This window comes from Diadema setosum, chromosome 17 (assembly GCF_964275005.1).
Source record: "Diadema setosum chromosome 17, eeDiaSeto1, whole genome shotgun sequence".
NCBI classification, from domain to species: domain Eukaryota; kingdom Metazoa; phylum Echinodermata; class Echinoidea; order Diadematoida; family Diadematidae; genus Diadema; species Diadema setosum.
In genome coordinates this window covers 6,634,837-6,659,532 of record NC_092701.1, presented here as the reverse complement: position 1 = coordinate 6,659,532, position 24,696 = coordinate 6,634,837, and the positions used below count along the sequence as shown (strand labels likewise).

The window sequence follows — 24,696 nt, the reverse complement described above, 5'->3', positions numbered from 1 at the left end:
ACATGTGATTGTCATGTATGGATTGCATGCACAGAATACATACTACTGTACGGAATATCGTAGCAGCAGCGTGATGTACGGTGAATGACGGTACGTATGGTGCTTACAGGGCCATGGTAAGGGAAACTTGCCGAGACTTTTACAAATTATGTTTACGAACCAAAAGAAAATGAAATTGCTTGAATAAAACGTATGCAAAAATTGTTTCAGTATTTTCGGGGGTGCGTCAAATGTACCGAGGATGTCCGTCAAAAAAGTGACCGAGGTGTGCGTCACTTTCAACGTGTTGTCCTTCAAAAAAGTGACTGTGGTGTTCGTCACTTGCAGCGTTTTGTCCGTCAAAAAAGTGACTGTGGTGTCCGTCAAAAACCCCGTGTGGTCAGTCAAAAAATGACCATGACACACCCATGTCCGGGGGTAGTGGGATGCGTCATTACATTGACAAGTGCATTACTCTCACACTGTGTACTGGTGTAGAACCATATCTTCACTAAAATTTATTTATGGGAAACTTCAAATTCATCTGAATCCTGCTTATCAACACCGCAATCCACTCACATAGCATAAGCTTTACCCCTTTTGACATTTGTTGTTGGCTTTGCTTTCCCTACCCAACCAGTAGGCCTAAATGGTTAGAGTCTGACTAGAGTAAAATATCCCGTTTGCAGCAGTTTAAGCATTGTTAAGAGTTTTTCCAACTTGTAAACAAATCAGGCAAATTATTTTCAACCATTTCATACAGTATATCATAGACAAGATTATTCATTAACGTAATTGTTTTCATGAAAGAAATTTACCATTGACCAACACAGTTTTCATGATTTACCAGGGCAAAACCCGGCACAATTTTCGCCGATAAGGGCGATATGCAACGTAGTATTTCTGCTTGCGGCACGATGTACAATCCCTATGCAATACGCGCGTGCTCCGCGATCTTTAGCTGAACGCCTTCACACGTCTCGCGAACATTGCGTAAGCCCCAATTCCCATTGCGAAAGCACGTGAAAATAGCGTGCGCACATGCATTGGCCGCAAACAAGATCGCACTTCTGGCGGTGTTGTTGATGTCTTTCTCGTGTTTTTCTCATTTTTTTCGATGGTAACATCCACTTTCTGAAAAAAATGGCGGCCCACATCGGCTCGCGAAAATTCTATTTTACTTGAGGATATGTTTTCAAAATCCATGAACATCGAGAAAACGAAAAAAAATCCAGTTTCTTGGACCATTGTTTCTTAACTGTTATGTTAAGAAGTACCGAAAACTTCATTTTGGATGCGATATGTTGTCATTTAGGTGAGCCACCTAAATGCTGCTCTAAATAACAAAATTTCTTCACATTTACTGTTCTGAATTGATAAGTGATACTTAGATTTTCTAAAAATTTATGACATAGAACATTTTGACCTGAGGACGTTTTGGTGCCAGCTGGGCCCGGGGACGTTTTTGGTCGTACCCGAGGACGTTTTGGTCGTACCCGAGGACGTTTTGGCTCGGGGATGTTTTGGCGTGGGGACGTTATGACCGGTAAGCGTATATTACCGTGTATGTTGTACCTGCCGCGAACGGCTGCACGGCCGCTTACTGACGCAGTTACTCTATGTCATGACTATGACTGAGGTAAATTTAACCAACAGAAACGTTAAAATTGGCTTAATTGCTTTTACACTTCTAATTTAATACAAGTTACAGTAAACAAGCAAGACTCCAAGAGCAAAACATAAATTTTCATGGGATAGATTGCTAGTTTTTTTTTCTTCTAATTTCTAACTAAAGATGCTAGTCAGAAACGAGAGCTGCACTACCCACTAACCTACTGCATTCTTATGAACGTTAGATTTACCATGATTATTCCGATTATTCAGTACTTTGATACCGTACGTAGTAGAAATCTACGTAAATATACGGCTGTCATGCAGCAACATATGACACTCAGCAGTCAGGTGCGTTGCAGCAGCCGGGTATTACTGGCGTTGCCGTTGGCTTTGCCGGTTTTGGACAACACGCACGTAGGCCTACACAGAGTTGAGTTCCTACTAAATAAAGTCTACTTGTATCATGATTATCTTAGTAACTTACTGTAAAATTACTCGGCTGCTAAACGGATTAGCGGCAAGGGCCTCAGCGACGTCTGAGACAAAAATTAAACCAGCGGCGACCACCTCTTCCAGTGACTTCTGGCCCTGTCTGCCGTCTAATTTAGTAACTATTGCTTCTACATTGATCACCCAGCGTGTCCAACGTCGATTTGTCTGCAGGCGCAATGCAGGGATGGTCCGAGTGTCCGACGTTTCAAATCCTCCTGCCAAACTTCACCACCCATCCACCATATAGTACCACGAGTGAGCACACGAATAGAAAACTGAACTTGCCGGATGCGGTGGTTAGCAAATATGGTAGCTGTAAAGAGGACGTTTCGATGGACCATTATACACAGCATGAATTCATCGTCGCGAAGAAGCACTGCATATTATTTTGTATTTGCTCTGTATTTGGCCACAAGCTTTTTTTTTTCTTTTCTTTTTTTAAATTGTACATTCTATACATAGAACTTAGGTGATTTTTATGAGTGCGCTTCAATAGAACACGTTATTATGTTTTCTGCGATTTGATGTTTGTTCCGTGTCAAAAAGAAATACCGTGGCGTAGAAATATGGTGTTCCATTTTTAAAGCATGATGAGCAGAGCTGGGGGGGGGGGGCATTAATTAGACTGTGACAAAACAAATCAATGCAACTTCCCCTATATTTTATCATTCATAACTCGTCAGAAACACAGGACAGGACCTACACCCCCATCTTTCGCATTCTAGGCCCATAACACATCTCCCCGCCCTTCAAAACTACCGACTGCAAAGCAGAGGGTCATTTTTTATTTACTTTGTAATACACTCTGTACTCTAAAATTTATGTTCGGTCGTTTGTTTATTTGGGCCCAGGATTACCCATCAGATCCCAACATCCCGTCTCCCGTGAGTCAGTTACTCAAACTTAGTAATCCCCGTTGTTTTCCCCATTTTATAGGTTCAGAAAAAAAATCCACACTCTTTCACGGATGATCGCGTTTTTAATCCCGTTAAATATGGGGAAATGATGCGTGTTTGCTTTATTTTGTTTTTCTGTTTGTTCTCTCATTGTCGTTACTGAAAAAGAACAAAAATACTATTATACGCGCAGTTCCCGTGGTATACCCAGTGAAACATGAAAGAAAAAATGAAATGAAACCCGGAAGTGGCACCAGTGTAGTTGTGCCCCCGCCCCTTTTACAGAATACCTGGATCCGCCCCTAAACTATCACTGTATGTAATATACCCACATCTTACAGAAAACCCCCATCCAACTAATACTGCTTCAGTGGTCAAAGAGAAATGAGGAGTTTTGTAGAGCATGTCAAGAATCCCTTATTCCCTCCAAGTTCTGTCCATTGTGTTCACACATTATGGAGTTCCAAGAGCATCCAAGTGCTTAACTCGGAAGAATCAGCCCATGACATGCGTTACCAGATATCTACATTTCTCTGTGACCGCTTAATCAAATTGAATGGGGTTTTCTGCAAAATATAGTTATGATAATAAGATGTTATTTCTTAAGACCTTGAAGTAGAGAAGTTATCAATACAAAAATCTGATTGGTTTTTTTTTTTTTTTTTTTTTTTTTGGACATACACTGTATAAGAACAAACATGTGATGTTCTGAAATTTCTGAAATCTACCTAAGGCAGCCCTGTTCACCTTTTTTATATACGCCCATGGAAGTTTACCAATTGAGTCATAGTGTATTAGGAAAACGGAGGCAGCCAGGAGAGCTCTGTTAAGAGAATCAAATGAAAGAAAAAGGTGAAAGGAAACCGTGAATTTATACAATGTCCATATCGATGACAGCCACTCAAAGACATGCATAGGCCTATCTCGTGCTGGTGTTTGAAAATATGAGCAGAAACTAATTTTAGGTTAACACAAAAACACACGACCATCGCAACAGACACAAAAGTCCATATGGCTGTTTGTGGGAAACAAGTCGCACCTTGAAAGCAATATGAAGTGCGATAAACACACACACACACACACACACACCCACACACACAGACAGTCACGAAGGAATTTAGTACTTAGGATAGGATATGGGTCTATAATAGGCCTAGGCCTATAAACACCTAAGTCCCATATAATCAAACTTTTTTTATACATTTTTTTTTTATATAATCAAACTTTAATGTGCACAGTTCGAGATTAAAAAAAAAGTCAATTTCAAGGCTTATTGTTATTGGGTAGGCTAAATCCGCGTTAAATAGGGCTTAAAAGAACACACACACACACACACACACACACACACACACACGGTTCCGTGAAGGAAATATACATCATAAACGTACCCGGTTTATCTCAATCTCATTTTTTGTTATTTTTTTAATCAGGCGATTATAGGGTTGCCTACTCAGAAAAAGAAAAGTTATCAGAGATGGCCTGCGCTAGTTTGAATTAAAGGGATGATACAGTATTGATGGAGATGAGAATTGGGCTTTTAACTTTTTGCGAGATACCAAGAAAACACTTATAAAATATAGTGAGCAGTGGCGGATCCAGAGGGGGTGCAACTTGCGCACGCCCCCTTTATTTTTTGTTAAAAACAAAAGAAATAAAAAGAAAAATGAAATGAAACCCGAAGTGGCACGAGACATATTAGTTGTGCCCCCCCCCCCCCGCCCCTTTACAAAATTCCTGGATCTGCCCCTGCAAGGCATACCAGAGAGGAACTCAAAGTTTATTTGATGAAAATCAGTTTTGGAAACATCCACAAACAAATTAAAGTAAAACAAAGCAATTGTAATAAAAGGTGGGTCCCGCCTTTTATCATAGAATCGCTCTAATGTTTTGGATATCTCAGTCATTTCAAAACCAATTTTCATCAGATTAATGTTGTGGGTCTTCATGGAATTACATGCCCTTTCCTATTTCATAAGAGGTTTCTCATTGTCTCACCAAAAATGTTAGAAACTTGAAGTTATAGGTCTCCACCAAAAATATACAATCCCTTGTGGGACTAGGCTACCTACTTATTTTGCGTGTGCTTCGAAACGAAGAGACGGAAGGCAAAAACAATTAGAAAGGGAAACTTTGCATAACAAAAACATCCATGCACACACACACACACACACACATACACAGACACACACACACAGACACACACACAAAAAAAAAAAAATCTGAGTCAAATGACTCATTTGCGTGAGTTTTCAGTTTGTCCGTGAGGCGACACACTTTTCCAAAATTATTGAGTCTTTCACTCACGCTTACTGAGTCACTTGACTCAGTAGAGAAACAGCCGAGTCACACAGCTGAGTCAAATGACTCATTTGCGTGAGTCTTCAGTTTGTCCGTGTGGTGACACACTTTTGCCGAATATTGAGTCTTTTTACTCACTAAAGTCATTAAATGAGTCAAGTGACTCAGTATGCTGAGTCAAGTGACTCACTGTGTGAGAATCGAAACGCAAAATGATTGAATCGTCACTTGTTCAGCATGCTGATCCAGTCACTGACCATACGCTTGCAGCACGACGGTAGACGGAGTAGGGAATCAGGGGGGTGTTTCATAAAGCTATTCGTAAAGTTACGAACGACTTACGAGCGACTGGTGATCAGTTCTTGTGCTGAATTATGGAAATTCTGATAAGTATAGCACATCGGAACTGATCACCAGTCGCTTGTAAGTTGTTCGTAACTTTACGAACAGCTTTATGAAACAGGGCCCAGATCCTATATTCTTGCGGTAGCCTATAATCCTATTCCTAACCTATTCCTAACCCATTCCTAACTTATTCCTAATACCTAACTACATAATTACGAGACAATGCTTCTGATATGTAACCATGTCGTAAAATTGTTTCGAAATAGATTATCTATTCATTTATTCAAGACTTCTGATAACAGAGCTGAATATTTTCATAAATTGTATGAAATTATAAATATTCAAAAAATACAATTAAATACAATTTACCATCCGCGACAAAATCAGAAATACATTTCAGAAAATATTTTCTGAAAAAATAGTTAATTCCTTTGCTTGAAGTTATTACATGATCGATTATAATCGACTCATTGGACTCGCATGTCACATAAAATGAGTCTGTTGACTCATTTATAACAGTTACTGAGTCAAATAGAGATGATGCAATATGAGTCATCGATTTCGTGACTCATTATTGTAATTCCGTGTGAGTCATTTTACTCGTTAGATTCGATAAAACGAGTCTTTTTACTCAGAAGAACTTAAAAGATGTGTCACAACAGCAATGTAGAAGATTTGACCTAAAATGAGTCAACTGACTCGGGTAATTTTTTGTGTGCACACACATACACACGTCGTGTACACACACAGTTTTCAGTTCCTATCTAATTGGTAGGCTGAAAGTGTTCACTTTCAGTGTAATCAGGAAAGAAAACACAACATAAAGCTGTTCGATGTCTTGTTTTAATAATAATAATAATAATGATAATAATAGTAATAATAATAATACTAATACTAATACTACTACTAATAATAATAATAATAATAATGATAATAATAATAATAGTGGCTACTAATAGCGCACAGGTCCACTTTTCAGTGCTCATGGCGCTTCAAAAATGAAAAAAATATCATATATTTACATGCATATACCTACATATTCAAACATTTCAACAAAGAAGAAAATGGTAAACAAAAGCAAATATATACCAAATAAAGAATACAACATATATCAATTAAAAATACAATATTGATCCAATATTAATGACATACAGCAATTACAGTCCTCAGTATGAAAGGAACAGATAAGTTTTAAGTTTTGATTTGAATGACTCTGTAGATGACAGTTCCCTTAACTGAAGAGGTAACTGATTCCACAATTTTGGTCCCATAACGGAAAAAGCACGATCACCATACCCATGTTTTACTCTGGGTGTTTGGAGTAAGAATGCATCTGATGATGAACGTAGCCTTCGTGTCGGATTGTATTTTTGAACAGAATTACTTATGTATATTGGGAAAAAAGAATGAACTGAATGATGTACTAATAACAAAATCTTGAAAATAATCCTTTTTTTCTACAGGTAACCAATGTAAGGAACGGAGAACTGGTGACATGGAATCAAACTGGGATAGTAAAAGTTAACAATCGGGTAGCAGAATTTTGCAACCGTTGAAGTCTTGTGACATATTTTTTTTGAAAGATTACACAACAATGAATTCGAAAAATCCAACCGAGAAGAAATCAAAGCATGTATGAATAAGTATCTCAGCTGCAGATTTAGACAAATATTTCCTTATGAAACTTAAATTACGCAACTGATATCGAACATTCCGCTGAATATGAGTTACATGACTTCGAAATGACATTTCCTGATCATGACACCTAAATTACGGGCTGTTTTCGACGGAGCAATGCAAGTGCTACCGATGTTGACATGACATGACTGATAATCAACTTTGCTTAACACATGCTTTGATCCCAATAACAGAAACTCAGATTGTGGATGTAAGCCAAATTTTCAGGTCTTGCAAACATGCTTCGAGTTTTACAATAGCGGATGACAATGAAGACAGAGTGGGTTTAAAAGACAAATAAAGTTGTATATCATCCGCATAACAATGATAACTAATACAATGCTTGCGAAATACTTCACTAATTGGTTGCATATACAGAGAAAAAAGCAGCGGGCCTCCAACAGAACCTTGAGGTACACCAAACTTTGTCATAGTTTTCAAGAGGTGTGTAATCACCAATTCTGACATAATGAGATCGATCACATAAGTAGGATATAAACCAATCAAGAACAGTTCCTTGATGCCCAAATATCTCAATCGTTGAATCAGAATAGCATGATCGACTGTGTCAAAAGCTGAGCTCATATCAAGCATGATAAGAGCAGTGGATGTTACCACTATCTAATTCTCTGAACACTATATCTGATAAGTTGACTATAAACAGTGTTTCTACACTATGACCAGGCTTGTACGCAGATTGAAATGAATCAAGCAATTCATTATCTTGCAGATACATTGTCAGTTGTGAGAAAACAACCTTTTCAAGCAATTTACTTGAATAAGGTAAATTTGAAATTGGACGGTAACTTTTTAAACACTCCTGATCTAAGCCTGCTTTTTTCAAAGTTGGATGAATAAATGTTTTTTTACACACCTGTGGAACTACACCTAATCTCAGGCTAGCATTTATGATTCTTGTGATAACGGGTGCTAAAACTCTGCCACACTTAACCAAATCTGTTGGGATTGGATCAAGTTCACATGATTTGTTAGGTGAGTTCTTAATATGCTTTTCTATCTCATTAACAGTGACAGACTGAAAACTCACTCAATTCTGACTTGACTTCACATACAATGTCATTTGGCTGTTCACAACGAGTTGGGAAACTCCGTTGGATTGCCACAATTTTATCAATGAAATATTGATTAAAACGATTGGATAACTCAACCTGATCACCATGAGTGAGGTGTTCTGGTAAAGGAGATCGCTGTTTTCGGTAAAGTAAAGCATTGACAACTTTGTACAACTTCTTTGTATCTTTCCCACAATCCGTAACCTGAATGATATTGTAACTTAGCATTGTTTTTAACTTACTTGTTTAAAAAAAAACAACAACAACAACAACAACATTTAGGGACCCTTATGAAGATCAACACAAATGAAATTTCTTGTAATAGAAAAGATATGTCTTTCGACGGAGCCGGTTTCTGCTCTGAGCATGTAACCTCAGAGGGAGACTGCCAGTAATTTGATACGTGGGATAAATCCTGGGCCCGTTGCATATAACTCCAACCGGATTTTTTCCCGGTTGAAATCACAAAATTCCGGTTGAAAGCTCCCAACCAGAGTTTTTATGCAACGGATATTACATTCTTAGATTAGCAACCTTAAAAAATTCAGGTTGGGCAAATCCCAACCTGAATTTTTTAAGGTTGCTAAAAAAGTTTTATGCAACGAGACCCTGTTATACACCCCCGTCCCCTCCCATCCCCCGCCCCGATCCCCTCCCCACTAGTCTTTAGTCTGCCTGAAAACAGGCTAACCTTATTACAGGTTACGTGCATAATCGGACGTAATCACAACGTATGTGCATCAGGATTGTGCAACATAACTCCAGCCACAGGCTAGCGCAGCCATGCGTGTGTGTGCGATGCCATTGATGTGGATGCATCAGTGCACTGCTGTACAGCGGACAGGTATGTAAACACGTTAGCCTGCTTTAGCCTGGCTGAGATGTTCTTTGACGAAGAGTTCTAAAGTATCCACGTCCTCTGATTATTGGGAGCTGATTGTGAAAGACATAGGTAAGGTTAGCACTTTGGTGGTATTATATCAAGGTGAATCAGTGACGTGGTTGCAAAAACAGAGAGAAATAAAATCTATTATCGAGACATCTAACCAGGGCCCAGGGGCCGTATTCTGACTCCTGTTTTGGCTGTAGGGCTTATTAAGTGTCTGATTAGCACTTAGACGGTCTAACAGTTAATTACCAAACTGTTGGTATTCTGATAACTGAGAGCTGATGCGATTTAACGCTACCAAGTGTCAGGTCTTGCAGGTCACCAACAAGAGGAATCCCGTTCCTGCCTCCTACACCATTCATGACCATGTAACTATGTAGGCCTACTACAAGTTGTCTGCTCAACCAAATACCTGGGTGTCCATATCTATTCAAGATTATTACTATTACTCACTGTTCCCGATTCACTATCCCCCACACCAGTACTAGAATGTTCTACAGCATATGCCAACTCATTCTACCCACGCACCATCCGGGACTGGAACAACCTGCCTGTTGATCCTGCCGCATACCCATCCCTCATCCCCTTCAAAACTGCATTGAGGGAACTCTGTAGGATGTAACTCTTCATCTAGAGATTTTTACTCGCACCTGTAGATATTTTGCACCGGATTTCAGATTTCTGTTGCCCCGGTGCGGCATATGCGTATGTTCTCGCAGTGCATTCATCCTCGACCATTTGAGGGCAGCACTTTATCGGAAGAAGAAGAAGAAGAAGAATTAAGTAGGGGGTCTACTAACCAACCATGACAACAAGCGTTTTGGCGGGAAAGTCTTACGCGCTTGCGCATATTGACGCGCGTTCACTTCTAAGAGGACTTAAAGTGAAATCAAAGTTCTGGTAAGGGCTTGAGAACCCGTCTGGCACCATTTCATATTTGCTTGCAATATATCGAAAGAGTCTACAAAGAAACTTACCTGGCTGACGCGGTTTACCGGAATGATGAGTCGTTTTGGAGTATTTTGAGAAAAATAATAAAAGTCGGTAGACCGACTTTTATTCCAGAAGGCTCCAGACTAACTCGGTCTCAGGGAAAACTCGACCCTATTTCAGACAATTTACACACAGTTCGTGATCACCATGTTCATCAGTACTCTATAAATGTACTGCGGGTACTACGGGCGCTATCTGAGCTGAGTGACATCAATGCCAATGCCAAATGGACGGAGTGTGGAAGATTGGTATAGGCCTAACGTTACAGGTGTTTGCTGCTACGGTACAGCCTGTAGCTCTTGCAGCGCTAGTAAATTAGACAGAAAAAAACGTCTGGTCGGAGGAGGTCTAATTTTTGGGACAATTTTTGATATTTCTCGCTCTCCTCCGTAGTGGAGATCGAATTCCGTGAAGCCAAACGTAGACTCTAACGTTATAGTCTCCGTGGAACACATCCGCGACGACGAGTCTATACAGACTGATCTTCCGGTCAATCGCAGAGCATGCAGGGCATGCCATGCCATGCTGTTGCCACAGTGGCATTGGAGGATCAGTGCTAGAGTATCGAGTGTTCGCTAAAATGGATGGGTAGTTGCAGATCACAGATTTAAACCAACACAGAGTGCCAGAGATGGCAAGTTCAAAAAATTTTTATGAGTGAGATTTTCATGACTTGGCACGTGAGCGAGGGAGCAAAGCGACCGAGCGGGGGAGGGTGTGGGGTGTCCCCCCTGCCATGGTAGGGAGCTTTTTCAATTTTTAGCTCGTAATGGTGCGATCTGATGCATAATTAGTGACTATTTCTTACTTATTTTGAAAGACAAAGGGGAAATATACCTTCAGTTGCAACTATCAGTCACTTTAATCCTTTGAGCTATATCGAAATGTCCTGATGCGTGAGAAAAATGGGTGCCATGCATGAGATCGTGAGACGGACCCTAAATGCGTGTCACAGCGCGAGTCTGACGCAGAGTGTGTGAGATGAGACTTGGTAGCTCTTCCAACGTCATTCCAAGTGAGATATTATTAGTAACGATACAGATAAATTTGGCAAGCAAAGCTCCTGTGTACGTATTACAGAACTTGAAATATGGATTCATAGAAGGCTAGACAGAAAAATCCATCTGTCTGGAGGAGTTTTTTTTTTTTTAAATTTAATTTCTGGTAATTTTTTATGGCTCTCCTCCATGTATAGAAGGGAATTCCGTGAAGCTAGACGCAGGCAGTCTCCATGAAACTTATCCCCGACAACCAGATGCAGACTGATCTTTCATTTAAATTCATTACAAGTCAACCCGAGGCCAAGACGAAGAGAAACATCTATGTATACGTCCTATCACTGTGGTAACTGTTATACTAAGATCTAGAACTCCTAACCTAAGTCAGGGTTGCACACTGTAATGTTCATACTACCAGACCACAACCTACACCCCATCTCCTAATAACATGTTCTATGTTTACATTAACCACCAAGCTTTCCCCCCTCACTAACTTCTACTGATAACGCAATCCCCTCTTTCCGTTCCCAAGCTGACCACATAGATTAACTGTCTCCACTTGATTGACAAACAAACCCAAACAAACTTGTTAAATGAGCTCCTACTGCAGACTGTGTATATACTCCAAGTTTCAACAATAAAGTCTCACTTATCCTCCCAACTACCACTGAGTGAAGTTCTATCCATTGCCTCTGAGTATCCAACTATCTGTACTCTATAGTAACATATAGACAGCGATACAACAAAGTTAACGTATCACCCCGAAACATTACATTGGCGACGAGGATCAAGACGAGGACAACGGCGAGGATACAGTCAATGTAACCATGGCGACATCGATGACGCTTCCACCTTTTCTCCCAGATGCCGACCCTGTCGAGTGTTCATCTCGGTGGACAGCCTGGATTCAGAGCCTCGAATTCTACTTCGACGCTGCTGAAATCACACAAGCCGCCAGGAAGAAAGCTCTCCTTCTTCATCACATGGGAGCAGCTGCCCAGAGCGTCTTCACACAGACGATAAGGCCGCAACTCGCCGCCCAAACGCCTCCCTTGGCAGAGACATATGCCAATATCACCAGTGCATTCAAGTCGCACTTCGCACCGAATGTCAACGTCGACTTCGAAGTCTACCGGTTTCGCCAGGCAAGACAGCTTGAAGAAGAAACTGTTGCTCAATATGCCGATCGTCTTCGGTCATTAGCAGCCCGATGCTCCTTTCCCGACATGAACGCGGAAATAAAATCGCAAATCATTTGTAGCTGCCTGGACCCCGGACTTCGACGTCGTGCTCTTCGCGATACCACTCTAGACCTCGCAAAGCTGCTCACCCTAGCCAGAACATACGAAGCAACGGAGCAGCAGGCACGAGAGATGGAAAAAGGACTGAGTAATCTACAAGTTGACAGTCTAGCAGCAGCTCACCACATTGGTCGATCACGCTGGTCACCGAATCAGCAAGCGTCGACATCGTGCTCCAATTGTGGTAGGAAACACACTGACAGAGACACATGTCCAGCTCGCGGAAAGACATGCAATCACTGTGCGAAGCGACATCATTTCGCGAAAGTATGCCGCTCTCGGATTGCAGGGAAGCCGCCACATCGTCAGCAGCCCGACAAATCCGACGACGACTCCCGATCATCTCGCTTTCGCTCACATCACAGAAATTCGCACCCTGACCGGAAGAGCTCTAGTGAACGCTCTCGAGATTCGGACCGGCATCGCCGCAGTGACTGGCGATCCTCATTCTCGAATAGCCGACATCGTCGTCGTGGAAAGGAACGTGTCCGTCACCTATCCCGTGACTCGTCATCGTCATCAGGATCCTCGCAATACAGTGATGATAACGCCTTCTTTGTTCACTCAGTTCGCGAGAACAACAAGCTGCCGAAAGCCACAATAACAATCAGTGGTCAACCAATCGATCTCATAGTTGACACGGGATCGAGCATCAATATTCTCCGTGAGCAAGACTTCGCCAAACTTTCTTTGAAACCGCGGCTGCACCGCACACGCATTCAGTTATTCGCTTACGGCTCTACGCGCCCTCTCCCAGTCAGCGGGAAATTTCGAGCTTTCGTCAAGGCCGTTGACAAGCGCCTCATGGAAGCTCAGTTCCATGTTGTGCCCGGACACTCATACTCAACATCTCTTCTGAGTTTCAACACAGCAGTTGCACTCGGACTCATGAGATTCCATGAGTCGGTACAAATCGTCAATGCCGCAAGCCCTAACCACCGCGACCACGTCAACCATCTACGTGCTGAGACCACTTCTCAACGCACCGACAACGAGAGCTTCCGCACACACGATACAGTGAAGAAGCAACGCACCGACAACGACAGCTTCTGTAGACGCAGCACAGCAAAAAGACAACGCGCCGATACAGCGATGAAGACACAACGCGCCGACGACAGCTTTCGCAGACGCGATGCAGCGAAGAAACAACGAGCGAAACGCCTCGCCGACACTAAGCGACAACCAAGGAAGCGAGCTATCGCAATCACCAACCACGTTCTTGTCAAGCGAGCGACGCATTCCAACAAAAACAACCCAGCGAGTCACAATCGCAACTCCAAGTCCTGTTTCCGCTACGATCACTACGACTACAACCATGATCAGGACCACGATTTCGACAGCAACCCTCCTAGCGTAGTACTCCGTGACCGACGACAACGCGATGAGCTACAGACTGCGAATCGGCAACAATATCCCCGACGAGACCGACATCCACCCGACAGATACGGGTTTGGCGTTTCAAATTAAACTTGAACTGTTATAAACTGGACATGAACCCAATTTACTTCCTAATTTAACTTGGCGCGCATAATTTGTGGAACAATATGGACATACATATTGATAAACTCGAACACAATTTAAGACTCAAATGTATAATACAAATAGCGGACACTTTGAACTCAATTTTATGGTCATTCCATCTAAACGAACATTTTGTGACAGTTTTGGAGATACATCTATGCGTCAAGCGTCAATGATAATATGTGCAAATTACAATGTAACTGACGATCCAGTGATCAATTGTGAGGACGTCAAGCCAAGAACGTCGAGTGTATCAGCTTTTTTCTATTTTTTTTTATTTCAGCTGTTTCAAAGTGATCAAAATGTGTAGGTTTTGTATTTAAATTCTTCATAACAATGTTCATAGGCTCCTAAAACCAATTTGCCCGATTCCTATTCCTACCTGCAATTGTAAAGCAACTCATGACAAAACGGAAAATATAGTGTTTGAGTATTATTTCTTTTTATGACCATTGCAAAAAAAAAAAGAAAAAAGAAAAGAGAGAGTAAAGATAAAACATGATAATTATGTAGCAGAGCCTATACTGTATCAACAAATCATAACATTTTTAATCATGTGATAAGAACTTGTATAAAATGTAAATATCTTTTGTTCATTTTATCATGACACCTTTTAATCATGTGATAAAAAAACTTGTACAAAATGTAAATATCTTTTGTCCATTTCATTTTCATCATTTTTCTCGTGGCACCCTCATTCACTTCTGCATACCTGTACAACTGCCCCTCTGTCATTTCACAACTTTCCTATATACACCCGTTGCATCCCACCTCTCTCTATCCCTCTGTCTCCATACACCAAAACCTTTCTTTGTCACACCGCATGATTCATAAACTTTGATCTGCAACGTGCACTCTTCATTTTTTTTTTCATTATTCCGTTCTGTTCATAGTCATTCTCCTTGTCCACTGTTGTTCAGTCTTTTTCATCATCATCATCGTCATCATCATCAAAAAAAAAAAAAAAAAAAACAAGGGAGAGATGTAATGTTCATACTACCAGACCACAACCTACACCCCATCTCCTAATAACATGTTCTATGTTTACATTAACCACCAAGCTTTCCCCCCTCACTAACTTCTGCTGATAACGCAATCCCCTCTTTCCGTTCCCAAGCTGACCACATAGATTAACTGTCTCCACTTGATTGACAAACAAACCCAAACAAACTTGTTAAATGAGCTCCTACTGCAGACTGTGTATATACTCCAAGTTTCAACAATAAAGTCTCACTTATCCTCCCAACTACCACTGAGTGAAGTTCTATCCATTGCCTCTGAGTATCCAACTATCTGTACTCTATAGTAACATATAGACAGCGATACAACAAAGTATCACCCCCGAAACATTACACACACTAATCCATTTTTTTTTTTTTACTGGTCCGACAGACGGGCTGAACCAGTAAGTACCCACTTTTACCATGTTTTACTTGCATAGTTCATTCCTGAAAATGTTACTGGTCCGACAGTGATTTTTACTGGTCAGGGACCGTGCAGCGTTGCCTCTGAGAGATTATTTTCCACTATTGATTTGGGGGTGGAGGTCACTCCTCTGCTCTTTGCATTCTGTATGACTCTCCTGACCATTTGACTTTCAATCCAACTTTTCTTTCTTTCCTTTTTGCAGAGATTTGTTGCAAGTTTGAAACTGACATGGATTTCGTATCCGAAGAAACGTACTACGGTAAGAGTGGCGTGAAGCTCCTCCGCCTCCGCACAGAGGGGAATGTCCACCACGTGAAGGAGCTGGAGGTCAGTGTCCATCTCAGCCTCGAGTCCAAGAAAGATTTCAAGTTTGGCGACAACTCAGACATCATCCCCACCGACACTCAGAAGAATACAGTCTATGCGCTGGCAAAGTTAGTTGGGGTGAGTTTGTCGGTGACTTCAAGTGGACAGCTATTTGAAGCCCTTTCAGTGTTGGTGAAGTTATGTGTAAGAATGACAATGGTTTGTAATGATGTAAGTCTGTCATATTTAACCCATCAGCTTGTAGGGAAATTTTGCTGCAATTTTTATCATCGAATTTGCTCCTCAAAATTTCACTGCCTATCTTATTTTAGAGAGATTACTGTATAGGCTGTTATTTTCGCGTACACATATTTTTGCGAATGAGGAGGTTGTATCAGACATTTTCGCGAGATGTTGTTTTCACGAATCAACGCCGATGCTTACGTTAATGCTTTATTAACAAAGCGCATGGAGACAATTTCGCATGTTGTTAAATTCTCGTTCCAACTGTGATTCGCGAAATTCGCGAAAATTAAACCCTTGTGAAAATGACATCTTTACCTTATAAATGGAACCGGTTAGATTCTTAAATCTGCACAAAAACAAAGAAATTTGTACACAATTGCTGAATCATGGGAGACAAAATAGGATGTTAGTGTTCTAAGATATATTTTCAGTTTGATAATCAGTTACAGATTGAGCAAAAGAGAAGTTTTTGGACAGTCTGCATAACTTGCATGTTTCCATGTTCTGATATGACAAACAAGTGACATTGAAGGGAAACATGCAAGTTATGCTCAGTCTGGGATTAAAGTACATTCCAATATCTCGTTAATCATATCAGTTTTTTACCATTGATTGACAGATGATGTCACTAGCAGAGTCTTGGCTTGGAAGGATTTTTGTTGGCATATATCCAAGTAATTTGAAGAAAACTTGTGAAAAAATTAGCATAGAATGGGTAGCGAAAAATCCTGTGATCTCATTGGTCGAGAGCTATGTGTTGATTTTGTAATGGCGGCACGCCGAGTCACAGTGGTAAACATGTTATTGCGCACTTGTAGCAAGAGTACGCGCACTTGTAACAAAGGATCGCGTACTAAGTAAGCATTCGTGCACTCAGTACGAGACGCCTATTGCAGAGACTCCAACTCTCCCGCTTTCGACGGGAGATCTCCCGCCGAAAGCCCATTTTTGCAAAATCTCCCATTCTCCCGCTTGAGATTTAATTTCTCCCGCTCTGGCTCTGGGTCCATCCCGCTTGAAATGATTTCTTACTTAGTGTCATCGTATGTTGAAAGATAAGCCTGATGTAGCATGAGAGAGAATCTAGAACCCTAGAGCTTCCAGGGCTTTTAAGGAACTTTGTGCTTTGCGCACATCAGGTTGGAGTCTCCCGTTTGCTAGGAGTTTCAGGCGGGAGAATCTCCAGATCAGAAGGTGCTTGGGGTTGGAGTCTGAGTGTGCTATTGGCTAAAAAAATCATGCATCCAGTGAATGCTGGATGCATCCATCCAGTAAGTTTGTCATTGGGTTGAAAAATTGGCTTATGGCAAGAAAATTACCCATTCTATAACACAGATGATGCACATGTCTTTTTGTACTTCGGTTGGAATATAGTGTGCATGTAGTAACTATGGAATTTAGCCTATACCCATAGCATTCCATAGTTAACCTTATTCACATGATTCCGACATTGGTATATTATCATAAGATAAATGGCACATATTCTTCTGTCCACATATTTAGGTTGTGATGACGGTAAATATTAAAAATTTACACAAGTTGACATGTATTCGCACTGCATAGCTCCTTAAACTTATTTGTTTTCCTTCATTGAAAAAGAAAAAGAAATCCTTCTATTGTATTGCCCCTGAGAGCAAAGGCTAGGAGTGTGTGTGAGTAGTAGTAATGACCAAGTTATTAATGTTGTGAACCCTGCTCTCCTTTTACTTGCTCATAAAAGATGTCAAAGGCATTGTTGGAATAAATCTGAGATTGACAATCTACACACACAGGTAAGATCACCAGAGCAGTTTGGCCAGGAGCTCTGCAGACATTTCCTGTCCTCCTTTCGTCACGTCAATGCGGTGCGCGTACACATTGAGGAGGCTCCCTGGCGACGCATCGAGAAAGGGGGCGCGGCGCACGTCCATGCCTTCGTCTGGAGCCCTGAGTGTACCAGATTCTGTGACCTAGTGCAGAAGAGGGGAGGTAAGATATTTTCTTCTTTTTTTTTGTTTACAGGTTTGTTTCTGTCCAGGCAGTCTTGGAAATTTTATTTAAAAAACACATACAATAAAGAACCTGACCTTTTTCAGGTTCTGGATATTCCATGTCCAGTCACAAATGTATTGCAGAGTTTCAACAATCAAGACCAACTGTTGGCTCTGAAAAAGTTATCAACAACACCAACATTAGCTAATGACCTTACAAAGATCAGCATGACTGAAACCTGCTTGCTGGAATATGCTTTATGCCTATTCAGAAACCAAAACTTTTCTTCATCAAAGTCATTGTAGTTCTATTCACATATTATGTCTTATCAATCAATGTCTTTTAAAATGGTCAAGTACAAATTTATTATATTGCCCATGTAATAAAACTACATTGTATAAAAACCTATACACAGCATTTCAGAGCTTACAAAATGCTGTTCAGTGTTATAGAATAGCATCTCAGGCTAGCAGTAATGTTGATGAATCAAAATTGTAAAGAAGTATGAATAAATAAATTTTTTAATAAGAGAAAGGAATAAGTCACAGAATCAAGATGATTTCATGTAGAGTATGCATGTTCACCTTAATATCATGTGATCACAGTTACAAGGTTAAAAACTAGAAAACTCCATCATAACTTCGTATAAGACAAGTGTATGGATCAAAGAGTTTGCTCATATAGATATTTTTGTTATCACTATGTAATGGTCATTATCTGTGTCAAGACACAAAGTACACACATGCTTCCTCTCTGTACAAATGGCCAAGTTCCATGATGAGTAGCAATGAATGAAAATTGACAAGTAAACATGCCTTGTCTACCTCAAATATTTACATGGTAGCAGTTTGTGAGAGTCGGATATGTCAAACACATGCTTGGGTTTAAATATATAGTGTTTGCATTAAAATTGTATTTACATCTTATGACTGTTGAAAAGGTGTTGAAAAGTTTCAGATTTTGAGATTTTGTAAGGAAAGTTCAGGTGCTGTTAAAGCTCAAAGTCAAAACAGTATCAGAGCAGGTAACTTTGTGGAATAACTGAGTAAATTCATGCACTGGAAGGGATAAAATCCCCATTTTGGTGCACGAGTATGGACGGCAGAGTAGCTTCTAATGTACATACAAGTACAGTGGACTCCCGTTATAACGAAGTCCTCGGGACCGGCAGTTTTCTTTCGTTATAACGAAATTTCGTTATAACCGAATGAATAAACAATAAAAATACATAGAGTTGATAATGTTGCGGCCCTAAGTTTTATTTCGTTGTAACCAGAATTTCGTTATAACCGTGTTCGTTATAACGGGAGTGCACTGTAGTACAATGTACTCAGAGCACATGATACCCTCAGTCCCAATCAATACTGCCAATGTAGCAGGCAATCTATATACACCTTATCAATATCTGTTTCCTGACTTAAAGATAAAAGATCAGATTTTGTTGAGATGATTTGTCAGACTATAGATGCTAAGAACAGAGAACATACAAATGTGCTGGTATATTTACATTGATATCAAAGTCCATATTCTGCAAGAAGTATGGTGTGATAGTGTGCTTTGAAAAGTAGAATCATTGATAAAGATGACAAATAATGTGAAGAGATGCAGACTGCGCATAGACATCTATTGCTGGAAAAATGAAAGCCACCTTTTTGAGTGTAGCAAATAACACAGTGCATTGTGTATGTGGAAATCAAATAGAAGTACCCAACCCCAGGAACGTTGTATAATGTCAACCATACAGTTTTGCTTCGAAAACTTTACTACAAATTTGTGAGCCATAGTTGTGGTAGAAGGTTGCAACAAGTTCAGGTATATGCCACATTTCTGTCAAGATCCTTCCCATACTGATTTGCAGCTTAATGACTTCTGTGCAAGCCTTTTTACTGCAGTCACAGCCCAATTAGATAAATTAACACACACACACACACACACACACAAAGACAAAACAGTATCCAAACAAAATGCAACAACAACTGCAAAAATAAAATTCACTGAGGAAGGAACTGATTATTTTTTTGCATGATCATTGCTGAAATTTAGGACTAGTCCAGGTCTGGGCTGGCATTAAGGACCTGAAGGTTTTAAAAACGACCCAGTCTGGCTTTGTGGGTTTCATCAAGGACAAGTACACGTCCCTACCAGAGGTGAAGGACCGAGTCTTTTCCACCGTCGTGTACGCTAGGTGGCGCTATTCCACCCTTTACGGACTCGACGAGGACAAAGCATGGTAGGAACACAGTCTTCCCAGCATGCTGCATAGAATGTGCTCTCTTTGTGATCCCTTTTTTCATTTATGCCTCTGCCACGAAGTGGTGCCGGAGGCATTATTTAAACTATTTCTCACCCTGGCATAAAAGTACAGCAGCAAATTTGTTTCTGCAAGCAAGTTTGCTTGGCATTGTGGGAGATTGTCATCGGGGAGAAATTTGGAGTTTTTTTCTAGAAAGTCAAATACAGAAGCTAATGTTTCATAAAGTGCTTGAGACTTTGTACTCTTTTTTTTTTTTTTTTTTTTATTCCAGCTTATTTTTAGCTAAGATTGTAACTTTGCAAGACATTGAAAACAATCAAAGATTGATCCAAATGTGTTTATTTATATTGTATTCATTTGCATTATTTAATACACGAATATATTGTAAGTGATATAATTCTCTCTTTTGTCCAAATTCTTTATGTTGCTAGGCAACATGCCAAGGATGTCATTTTGGACACTTTCGCTGGCCCTCCTTCCACCGGAGTCTACTCCCCATCTGTCCAGCAAACCTTGTATCTAGCCGAGGAGAAAATCATGAAGCTGGTTCCTCAGGTGAGCTGCATTTGTTAAAGATAAAAAAAGGCAGATCTGAGATGCATCAATTCAAAGGCAGATTGCGTACATATCTTGATGCCATAACAGTATTCAGCTCAATGAAACTGAGATCCATCAATATTGTCTTTCCTCCGCTTTGTTGAAAGACCGCAAGATCTTGCTCTGTGTCATTCCCGTAATTTTTACTTGTTGCAGATATATGGAAATGGGAAAATGTAGTATCTGGTATGACAGAGTCTCTAAGGATTGTGATGCAGTATCAGATCCTCGTGTGTAGTCAACATTGCCTAATAAAGTTGAATCCGAAGAGACTAGAGAAAATCCTTTCCCTCACATGAATTTTGACTTCATAAATTAGTGTTTAATAAAACGTTTATATCAATGTGGGGCAGATTTTTTTTTTTTTTTTTACTTTGTGAATTATTTACCGTTGCGATCATTTTTCGATGCGATCACCATATTTTTTTGTTGTTGAATTATGATATGTGATGTTATCAATCTCAGGTTGGGGAAGTCACAATGGAAATGCCCAACGTGCACTACTTCCTTGCAGATTTGAAGAAGATTGGACTAAAAAATGACAATGAGGTAAAGACAGAATATGAAGCTTCCACTCTTCTTTTCTCACCCCATCATTTTTTTTTTTTTTTTTTTTTTAAGACTGCCCTCAACTCTAATATTACCATGATAACATGTTTGCACAGAATGTCAATTGCATTTTCAGGTTGTTGCACATATATTAGGAGTGTCATTATATTCATATGCAGTGGAACCTCATTATAACAAGGTCGGATATTGTGAGAATACTTGATATATTGAGGGTTTTTTTTTTTTTTTTTTTTTTAGTTCCCATTCATTTTGTTTTTATCCCTGAAATACCAAGGTATAAATTATGAGACTGTTTTTCTGGGGAACTTTGCAACTTTGCACTTATAGTCAAACCTGTCTATAGCGGCCACCCAAGGGAAACAAAAGTGGCCGCTATAGACAGGTGGCCACTATAGACATGTCAGTGGCCATTTTCAATTTCAACACTTGCATTGTATAATAGCATAAGATACTGCATGTTATTCTAAAAAAACAAACAAACAGCAAATAAGTTTTGCATGAGCAGCTGTAGCTATATATGGGGATTTTTTTTTTGGTACAATTTACTTCATTTTAAATTTTCTTTTAAATAGCGTACTTCTGTCCTTACGATAAGACTTAGTGGAATTCACGCAATGAACATAAAAGCTAATGTATTCATGGCTGATTGAACGGCTCAGCTAAATTTTTGTGGCTGCTGTATGCAGTTAGATATTCACCATGGGATACAAAATCAGTGGCCGCTAGCCGCGTTAAACAAATGCCTGCTATATAAAGGGTCTATAACACAGCAATTTTGTGTGGGGGATTTTTTTAGTGGCAGGTGGTTGCTTTAGACAGGTGGCCGCCAAGACAGGTTTGACTGTATTGTTACAAAATGTTCATTATAAACTCCTGACATTTAGTTTGTGGAGGAATGTTGCTATGGAAACCTAGGCTGTCTGCAAAGTTTACCATGCTTCAGTGATTTTGTGTCATTGTTTGTGGAGGAATGTTGCCATGGAAACCAAGGCTGTCTGCAAAGTTTACCATACTTCATTAATTTTGTGTCATTCTCCAGGTGTTGATGCCAACTGACAAGCCGTATGGACTCATCAGGGCCAGCGTCACTCGTTCTCCGACGGCCAAGCTGTGAGGGTGCGATGGTGCAGGAGTGTAGAAATTCTTTCATCTAGTCATCAGGGCAGCGATGTGACCAATGCCACTGAATTCTGCTGAGAAATTCCAAAGAGACTATTAACCCGTTGAGGACAAGTATACTCAGACAAGCTTGTATGGGAAATTCGTGTTGTAGCAAAATCAAACCATCCTCAACGGGTTAAAGAGAATTCACGAAATTACTGCGAACGGAAAACCTTGCCTTGAGAGTATTACCCCTGTTGTTTGAGCCCTTACTGGTAATTCCCCTGAAATTTTGTGCAAATTGCAGGTGAGGATCACAATGTCAGCGAGAACTACTCTTGAATTATGCCATGGTGAATAACAAGTTGAGTTTGGATACAAGTTGATGCTGAAGGCACTAATCTATCACACCAGTTTTTAACCAATCAGAATTGAAAAATCATTGAATGAGGTGTGTGTCAGTTATAAAGCATTTCCCTGTGCTATGATTGTCAGTGCAGAAAAGGCGACTGAATGCAACCTGTCTTACAGTAGCAAAAAACAACAACAAACAAACAAAAAGAAAACAAAAAACAAAAAAAAAGAAAGAAACATGAAATCAATGAACAAAACATAAAATCAATTAATTGTTTTGATATGGGAGCAGGACCAGAAGACTTATGGAGCCACATCAAATTTAACTTTAATTAATCTTGTAGCGTGATAATACAAAGTTTTCCCCTCCTGTAGATTTCTTTTTTTTTAATGCCTCCGCCCGAAGGGTGCTGGAGGCATTATTTTATTAGGGAGCTTTAGATTTTCGCGACGGGGAATGTTCAGAGGGAAAAGGACATGTTCTGAGCATGCGCAGAAGCGCGCGTCAAGTTGAACTATTTTTAGCTTGCGTAGCCCGAGTTTTTCACTATGCGTACAGGGCTATTTTTACGTCCGCACAGTTTGCAACGTAGATAACTACTTCATGCATCAATCATATGGGGGCGCCATTTTATTTTTTATATGTTGCGTCCCAGCGTAATCTAAAGCTACTTTTCAGCACGACGCAGGGGAGAGGAGAACGTCCAACGCAAGCTTCGTCTCAAACGTCTGTGCGTCAAAATCTAAAGCTCCCTATTTTAGCCTTGTGAAACCCTACCATCATTTTCTCTCCCTCTTCATCACAGTGGAGAAGTGATCTGCCTCATTCATTCTTTGTAAACCATTGTCACTTGTGTAGCTCTTTTTGTGTGTGTGTGTGTGTGTGTGTGTGTATGACACCGGAGTTATGACGACTGTAGAGTGCAGGACACGTCACTTTAAAAAGTGTCATTTAATTTCATGCCGCAGAATGTGTTAACAATATGATTGTTTGTGTTCTTTTATTATGATGTAACTTTATTTTGGTCTGACCAAGTTACATTTCTTGTTCCCAAGGAATCAATTACAAGAAATTTGTACCACTAATGTGATATGCTCAAATTGTTTCCATTTATTATTCTAAATTTAATTTGTAAGTTTTGTTTTTCTGTAATTTTTCAAGTGTTCTTTGCCTCATTTGAAGAGAACACTGAATAATATTTGTTATGGTATTGTCTTGCATAGCTCAGGATGCGATATTGCATGTACTTATATTTGACTCGTACAGGGTTTGCTAAAAATGGAAGGAAACTTGTGCAAAACCACAAGAAATCCCATGAGTCTTGGAGGATTCCACCCACAGCTTCATTAAAGTTGGACAAGGTGCGGGTACTATTGACCCTTGACCCACCCCCCCCCCCCCCCGAAAAAAAAAGTACATGTAATTGCTGTATGTCGGTGTAAGTATTACATCATGTAGCATTTGTCTTCATTTTTCTATCATATCATGAAACCCACAGTACATGGACGAAAAAAAAGTAATCATTTGTGATCATGGCAAATAAAGTTTAAATGGATTTTTATGCAGTACAATGCATTTGTGTTTCCAACTGATGTGACTTCTTTATGAGTAAACCACAAATAGAACCTGATTATATACTTTCCAGCGATTGAAATGATTGCATGCAATGGAAGCATCAACATTTACTGTAAAACCAGAAATATTTGCGGCATGAAATTTTTGTGAATTGGAGCCGACGGCCTTTTTTGTGGCATGAATTTTATTATTTTTTTTTAATTGCCGCTGGCATTCA

General features: G+C 40.1%; 1 protein-coding gene across 2 annotated transcripts; it reads left to right on the top strand.

Annotated features, from left to right (window-relative positions):
• The first annotated feature begins 9,196 nt into the window (after positions 1-9,196).
• LOC140240766 (uricase-like) lies at positions 9,197-24,460 on the top strand. 2 transcript variants are annotated; one of them, XM_072320537.1, is made up of 7 exons: positions 9,197-9,218; positions 15,707-15,948; positions 17,829-18,024; positions 20,071-20,257; positions 20,713-20,836; positions 21,344-21,427; positions 22,488-24,460. In XM_072320537.1, exons 2-7 carry the CDS (start codon positions 15,733-15,735, stop codon positions 22,560-22,562), a joined length of 882 nt encoding a protein of 293 aa, XP_072176638.1. In that variant the 5' UTR covers positions 9,197-9,218; positions 15,707-15,732; the 3' UTR covers positions 22,563-24,460. The 2 variants fall into 2 exon arrangements, with proteins under 2 accessions (XP_072176638.1, XP_072176637.1); XM_072320536.1 differs by lacking the exon at positions 9,197-9,218 and adding an exon at positions 9,239-9,326.
• The last annotated feature ends 236 nt before the right edge of the window (positions 24,461-24,696 follow it).